General features: G+C 40.4%; 1 protein-coding gene across 1 annotated transcript; it reads right to left on the bottom strand.

Moving 5' to 3' along the window:
- Positions 1-921: 921 nt before the first annotated feature.
- LOC122670151 (R3H domain-containing protein 1) lies at positions 922-7419 on the bottom strand. Its single transcript, XM_043867137.1, has 4 exons — positions 7182-7419; positions 2525-3140; positions 2175-2448; positions 922-1114 (listed from the first exon to the last, which is right to left on the bottom strand). The coding sequence occupies exons 1-4, from the start codon at positions 7303-7305 to the stop codon at positions 1064-1066; spliced, it is 1065 nt and encodes a 354-aa protein (XP_043723072.1). The 5' UTR covers positions 7306-7419; the 3' UTR covers positions 922-1063.
- Between the last annotated feature and the right edge of the window lie 574 nt (positions 7420-7993).

Raw genomic sequence — 7993 nt, forward strand, 5'->3', positions numbered from 1 at the left:
TTGCAAAAAATGTAATATAAAGAGGAGAAACCCTAATACAGAGGAGGTAAGGATCGAGATGGGGAAGAAGAAGGGGAGGGGCTTGTGACGAAGAGAGACGAGCAGATCCTTGCCTAGTACCAGAATGGTGTGCCCTGGTACACCATTCCTCTGTTCCCTGTGTTTGGGCTCTGAAAAAGTTACTGAAAATATTAGTGATAACCTGGAAAGAAGTCTCCAACATTTAATAACCCTTTTAACTTCAGCTGTAACATATCCATTTAGGAAGTTCTAGGTCGCTAGGCTGAACCACTGGAGGGCCTCATGTACCCGCCGGTTTCAAAACAAAATCAGCCAATTCAATTCTGATTTTTACCATTCTGAATCGAAATATTCAAGCCTTAAATCCAGAAATTTCTACCGTTTCAGGCTGAATCAGGAATCGTCAGTGACCGATTCCTGGTTTTTAAACAAAACCCTGCTCATGTAGTAAACCTACAGTCTTGCAGGAGGCTGGGACTCCTGCCAGCCTCACCAAACTCTTCCTACAAGTAATGTAACAAATACTGAACAAGATGACCCATGATAATTCAGCCTTACGTATTCGACCCCAAAGTACAAAACATAACGTTTTGTAACTACCAACACGTAAAGGAAGACCAAAAGAGGGGAGGAGGCAGCAGAAAACCCAACTTAATGCATCTAGCGCTAATGCAAATCCCAAATATGCAACGAATCAGCGCCACTCCAAACAGCTACAAAATTATATGACAGAGGTTAAATAAATGAGAACATAGGCCGAGTAAGAACCACATCCATCACACATTACAGAAATGATTTAGAATTATACCACCAACAAAAATATCTAAATATCTAAGTACAAAACTAAAAATAAAAAGACATATATATGTTCTAGATTGTGGTCCTAATAGAAAAAAAGTGTACAAATAGTCAAACTAAGATTGAAATTAATATTGAAATATAACAAAACAATTCTTCAACAATAATTATAACACGACCTAGAAAGGAAAATAATCACATGTAAATTGTTAAAGACATTCCCTCTCCCCCCCCACCCGGTCTTCTAATGGTTTTGTGAATAATCAAAGCTCAAGGGTTGCGGATAGAATGCAGCCTGCAATACAGTTTAAAGGTACGAAATCATCAGACATACTTCAAGATACAAGAAAAAAATTAAAAGCGGCAATATTTATCTTCAACATTAAATGTGTAACCCCCCCCCCCTTTTTTTTTTCTCTATGCTCAGCCTGAAGGTCTCCATGGACCCCATAAGGTGAGACACTAAACCTTAAAAGATACTAGATGCTGATCATCCTGAAGATGAATCTCCGCAATGCATATTCCAGAGTCCTTGCTGGACTGTTGTCATAATTGCATTGCCTGGAAATTCACACATCGTCTCAAGGACATTATGATTTGAATGGCATTTGAAATACCTCACAAACCTGAAAAAGTCTCAACCCCATGGAAAGTGGAGTCCCTTTTGGGGAACTTTCTAAGAAAAAAATTTACCTTGTATAAGCAAGATAATGGGAGAGGGAAGAGACACCAAAAAAATTTACTTTTCCCGATATACCAGACTAAATGTTATACCCATAGAATGTGACATATTACCAGTCTAGTCCCCTTGTATAAATTCCTATTGACAGCTACTTCACTTCACAGAATCACATTCCAGTAGAGAATAGCATGCTTCACTGGCTCATACTTCGAGTACTTACCATAGCAACTTACTTGGAGATTTTTCAATGGAAAGATTTACTAAACCACAACAGCTAAAACATTTGCTATCTCATTACCTTGGATAGATATGAGATATACATAAACAAACAGAAAATTCTCTAGATCAGATTGTTACAATCATCCAATCATGTAGGATCCAACTTCGGTGAATTCTCATTAAGTACAAACCTGCAGAAGCAGGGAGACTACCTTCATTAGGTCGCTCCAAAAACCTTATTTGGCCATGTGATCTATCTCAATTTTTGGGACAGGTCAGGAAGGATAAGTGCTAAAAGTCAGAATACCAGTGGATTACCAAATTAGTAATCAATCTATTTCACTCGGAAAACCTCACAACTGGAACAAATAAATGACTACCTGTATTTCCACGACCCACTTTCTTTTTGGTGATACTATATGGGACATCTTAAACGTAAGGAACTGTAACCTACCTGGAAACAAGCATGCCTAAGTTGCTCATAAGATTCTGCATAAATCATTGCAGGATTTGGCCACTGCATATAGACACCATCTCCAGGAATCTTATTCAATCCCATGGCACAAAAAGGGTTCATAACTGGACTTGAAGGCCCATAGCTGGAGGATGTTTGAGTCCGTGGCAAGTGAGGAAAACCGGATTCATATTGCATGAATGAAGGCTGAAAGCCCTGAATGTTGAAATGTCCCAAACTAAAGCCCTGATTACATGTGAGGCCCCTAACATACCTGAAACAGATGAAACAATGAATTAGTCTGGTCTATTTACAACCTTCATTTATCGCAAAAAGGCAGTGAGACATACCTCTCATAGCTTCGGTCATAATCAGGATCAGAACGATCCTTCTCCATGTCTCTGAAGATGGCAACTCTAGAACCACTATCTCGAGCGCTAGGGGCCTTTGCAGTTTCATTATTAACACTCCTGGAACCTTCACCCTCATCCTTAGTTGAACACAAACTTCTTCCCTCACTTGAGGCAGAAGATGCACCTTCTGAGTCGGAACTGCTAGGGTTACTGAAAATACGGGCCCGTGCTCTGTCATATTCCTCTTTTCTCTCTTCAACAGTTCTCACAGGACTGCGTTCAACTCCCAGTTCACTCACATCATTTTGGGATGCTTTATTTGGCCTTGGCCTGACAGCAATCTTAACCTTTTCAGGTTTATCATTTTCTGACTGTTTCGGAGGAACTTCAGATAGACAGACTGTAGGATATCTGCTTTCAGATGTTTTTCTGACCACTATTCTTGTTCCTAACCCATCCACAACATTGTCCAACACCATTGATTGCAAACCATAGTATTGAGCAATACGATGTGCTGCAAGCCTCAGGTAGGAAGTTGGGAAATGATGGAACTCAAACTGTAGTTGATCAGGGTTTTGCATACACCTCTGGATGTCCAACTCCATTCGCAGAACTAACATAAACAAACATAGGGGGAATATTAGAGAAAATATAAAGAGAACTTGTATTACACATTCACCATACCATTATAATCTTTATCACAATCTACTTATATTACACATTCACCATACCATTTTAATCTTTATCACATAGGGGGAATATTAGAGAAAATATAAAGAGTAATTGTATTACACATTCACCATACCATATATCTAAAGCCTTGTTTTACAAATTGATGGATCAAAAAGCCGGGATGAATGGAATTTACAGTTGCTAAGCATTAATAACTAGTGAACAAGTGCCTAGCGCACTTGGTAGCTTGTGGTGCATAAAAGCCCATTGCTACCAGGAGGCCTTGGGTTCAAGCCTCCTGGTTCACACCTTCCCTCCCCCTTAGAATAGAATAGAGGACCTATCAATAATAATAATAATAATAATAACTAGTAGACAAATCCAATATTTGTACAAGCATTCTCAGCCAGCAAGTTTTCTTTACAGGTTCACAAATTGAAGAACATCATAAAAATATAAAGTGACTATTAGAATCCAACTTTACTGAATTCCAGTAACTTGAAAATCAGAAGAGTCAATCTGATCATGCAGCACTAACTAGGCAACTACAAATCGAATTTTGAAAAGCTGTCAGAATCAGCCCAGCTCTGGAGTTTTTCAAAAAACGAACCAAGAGTGCAAATCTTTTGATTGGCTGACTTTGTTCAACTGCAACTTCCAGGTGTGCCATGGGTCTGGTAGCAAACACAGGTGTGGAAGTTTCTAGTCGACTTTTTACCTCAAAACTGTGGTGTAGTTATGCCTTGCTAGACAGGATTTGGAGCATTTGGTAGGAGCATGAGTACAGGAACAATATTAGCTCCTCTCTAAGACTTCCCTCTGACTATGCACCTAGATAGATTCAATTCCTTCAAATGCCACCCTTCTTCCCCCCTCCCCCCGCGGCCCCCAAAACACACACATACAAAGGCTGGTGGAAGACATCAAACTGAACTTTGATGATTGCTTGAATTGAGTAACCTGAGCCAATCAAGTGCCAGCGGCTATTATAAACAAATACGGGAGACTCTAAATTTTCAGCGGTGGAGGCACATATGCTTGAGTGTGAAAGTGCTGATTTAAACATTAATATTCCTACAAAAATTTACGGTTCACTATAAGCAAATTAAGTGTGGCATATCCTCGTCTAACAGTTAATTCATCTTCGATGTCACAGTTTCACATTTCATTTATTTATCCCTCAGCTGTTGGTGTTTATCATCTATTGATCTTCTCCTTCCATTCCTGGTGATCGAAAGAACATGATTGATCTGGGGTGCAGCCTCTAATGGTAGATTCTCAGTTAAGTCAGCCTACCATCTTCAATGCAACATTTGTAGAAGTAAATTTCAGGCTCGAGCATCACCCTTCAGAACCAGTGCCTGGGCCTCTACTCTTCCTGTTGTTTGGAAATCAATCTGGAACTGCCCGACTCTGCTGAAAATTAAATCCTTCTTGTGGGGTGCATGCTCAGATGCCATTGCCTCTGGTCAAGGTCTTCATCAGTGCAAGGTGCCCATTAATCCCGACCGCCCTTGATGCTCCTCTGTTTTGGAGACTCCTGAGCATATCCTAATATACTGTCCTTTCGCACAGGCAGTGTGGTTTGGATCAGCTATCTCCCTTAAGGTTCCCCTATCTCCGTCTCGGTTGCTGGCTTCTTGGATTGATGACTGGAACAAACTGAAATTCCCCTCCAAATCGGATCGCAAGGAATTCCAAAGTTTATGTAGCTTCGTTTATGGAAGGCGAGAAATGACCTTTGCTTTGGGCGTAAACATTAGACTCCTGAGAAGGTTGTTGTGGCTGCGCAATTGGCATTCTCTCAGTATGGAGGTTCATTTTCAGACGAATAACCCTCAGTCCTGATCCCACCCCAGTATTTCCACCACTCCGGTCTGGCTCCCACCTCCTTCTCGATATATGAAGCTTAATTTTGATGCTTCGCTTATCCCTGGTCAGCAGATAGGAGGAATTGGAATCTCTATTCGTGATCACTTTGGACAACTCATTCTTGCTAAATCTCAGGTTATTAGCTTTGATGTCATTGCAGCTGGGGAAGCCATCGTGATCCGAAATGGCCTGCTATAAGCGATCACCCATTGTGTCGAAGACCTTATTATGGTGTCAGATTGTGAAGCTGTAGTGTCTCTTACCAACTCTGCTTCTAGATTCTCCCCCCCCCCCCCCGATGGTTTTGGTGCCTATGTTAGCTGACAGAGCTTACTTATCTACTTTTTCTAAATCATGTAATTTTTCCCACATTCCTAGAGATGCTAAGTTGCTAACTATGTAGCAGATTCTCTGGCCAGGAAGGCCCTGTCCATTCCATGTACAACAGTGTGGCTAAATTCCACTCCATGGTTGGTGGATTTATGTAATTCTCCTACCACGTGTCCGACACGGGTTAATCAATAGACTTATCTTTACCAAAAAAAAAAAAAAAGAACATGATTGATCCCAATTCTATAAACTGCTCAAAAATACAATGGCTTGCATGTATATTAATATAGTATATTTTTCAGCATCCTATGCTTACTGAATGCCTGCCCTCTGCATCAGGCAACAGTGGCACCTCAACTCCCGCAGGCTAGGATCTGGACCTGAAAAAGCTCCCTGCCCCACAAGGGAGGAAAGTTTTTGAGGGCTAGCTTTCAAGAAACACTCTTGATTCAAGCTGTCCTCCATAATAAAGAGAATAATTTAGATATGTCCATCCCTTTCTGTCAAGTGCTCCAACTCATTTCCTCCAACTAGATGGCTCATGCAGGTGGATTAGATTCCATCAACCATTGGATCTTCTTCAGATTAGATATCAACTGCAGCCTTTAAACTCAAATGATCTCCTACCTGCTTGCTTCCTACATTCCTACAGTATGTTAGAAATGTAATGGCTTTCAACAGTGTCAACAATAGTCCTCCTCAGGTTATCTGTGACGCAATGGCCTCTGCTTTGAGCTGCTACTCCACTAGGTTCATTTTGTTAACCATGAAAACCATTAGAAAAATGCAGTGGGCAGCTGGTAATAAAGTACAAAATTGAAACAATTTCATCCAGGAGCCACCCTCAAATTATAAACATGAGGTAATAAGACAATGACGACTTTGTGTCAAAACGTTCCCTGGAAGAGTTGAAATACTCTCAATCAAAATTCTTCACCCAATAAGCACATTTCCTTTCTTTTGTACATAGAGACAGGGGACAAAGCTAAGACAAAATTAATTGCAGAAGCGAAGTCTTATTTATCTACGCATTCAAAGTACACCACTAAGCTTCCAGGAGTGAATCCTGAGCCATAAAAATAGATGATTTTACCAGAGCAGGTAGAAAGAAGAAATAGAAATATTGCCTTATAATTCAATCTGCGACACCATAAAGGATAAGAAATGTAAATCTTCTTCCTTCGATTTCCTTATAGAGGAAGCTCAGAAGGTTGAAAATTAGGCCACGAATAGCCCAAAATTATGCATTGCAGGTATACATAAACACTTGACTTGACGATCACAATTCTCATTCCTTTTTGGACCCTTCAGATTTCCACTAAATTGAGTGGCCAAAAGAACAAAAATACCAGCCCAGAGCAAGAAAATGGAAAGCCAAGAATTATTAAAACAAAAAAAATAAAAAAGAGTAAACAACTTCAGATCCAATCTAAATAAAAACACCAAAAAGCCAACCCCCTCCCCCAAAACCCACCCTAAAAGGAACCAAAATCAATAAACGAATCAAATTAAACCCTAAAAAAGAAAAAGATCACGAAACCACTTGCACTGTCTGAATTACGCCGTAGTTTGAACCAAATAAACAAATCCAAGCTAAAGATATTTTTCAACGTCCCACAAAATCACGCCAAAACATACAATCAAATAGAAGAATAGAACCCATCACGCATAAACCAAAACCCGTCAACAGATACCCAACATTATACAAGAAAATGGCAAAAACTTGTCAGGAAAAGAGGGAAAAATCTGAAAATTCAACAAATACGCGAAGAAAGCTCACCGGTAAGACGGTGGCGAGGATTCTGAAGAGCCTCCATCAAGAAGGCATCCACCTGAGGAGCCCCGGATACATTCCCCTCGTTCTGGTTGTTGGAGTTGTCCTGCGTTAGGGAAGGAGATTCCATATTGGGTGAGAAGGAGAAGAAGGAGCTTTTAGCTTTCTGCTTTGTCTCTCTCCAACAAGAGCTTCTTTCGCGTGTGCCTCTTCCTCTTCTCTTCTCCTCCCGTCACGTTAGGATTAGGAAGAAGATTTTCCTTCTCTGCATCAGAGATTTTTCTGTGTGTGTCTCTCTCTTCTCTCTCTCAAATGGTTTAGAGATATTTATATGCTGATATTGATAATGGCAGGCAAAAAGGACACGATTTTCAATTGTGCTCCCTAAAAATAAGAAATCGTAGAATAACACCTGTCGCCATTATTGACCAATCATATTCGTACACGTATTTCCATCTTGTTCGTTCAATCGGATCTGATCTTCCCGTATCTTTTGACCGCCCTACAGGTTCTCTCCCCCCACCGGCCCACCCTCCTTCTTCTCACCTGAACCGGAACAGATGTTTCCAATGGGCATCTCTCTTTAATAAATAGAGGCCGTCCTAGACACTTTAGTTAATTATTCTAAGTGCTCTCTCTCTCTCTCTCTCTCTCTCTCTCTGTGTTTTGCCTCTTGCTTACTATTTTGAGAGCTTTTATTCCATTTCTTTGGTTGACTGAGCACAACCTAAGTATGTCCTAATGTGACCCAGAAAATGAATGCAACAATTACTAACAAAAAGTTCTTCAAGTGCTATTGCTATTCCGGCTATAAAAAT

The sequence above is a fragment of the Telopea speciosissima genome, chromosome 7, assembly GCF_018873765.1.
Source record: "Telopea speciosissima isolate NSW1024214 ecotype Mountain lineage chromosome 7, Tspe_v1, whole genome shotgun sequence".
Lineage (NCBI taxonomy): Eukaryota > Viridiplantae > Streptophyta > Magnoliopsida > Proteales > Proteaceae > Telopea > Telopea speciosissima.

What these genes read in the sequence shown, in the direction of transcription:
- LOC122670151 (XM_043867137.1), bottom strand. Translation starts at nt 7,305, where the DNA reads ATGGAATCTCCTTCCCTAACGCAGGACAACTCCAACAACCAGAACGAG. An exon ending in TCCTCGCCACCGTCTTACCG is followed by an intron (nt 3,141 to 7,181) that starts GTGAGCTTTCTT and finishes TGTTTATGTTAG; the next exon opens with TTCTGCGAATGGAGTTGGAC. An exon ending in TTAGGCATGCTTGTTTCCAG is followed by an intron (nt 1,115 to 2,174) that starts GTAGGTTACAGT and finishes ACTGTATTGCAG; the next exon opens with GCTGCATTCTATCCGCAACC.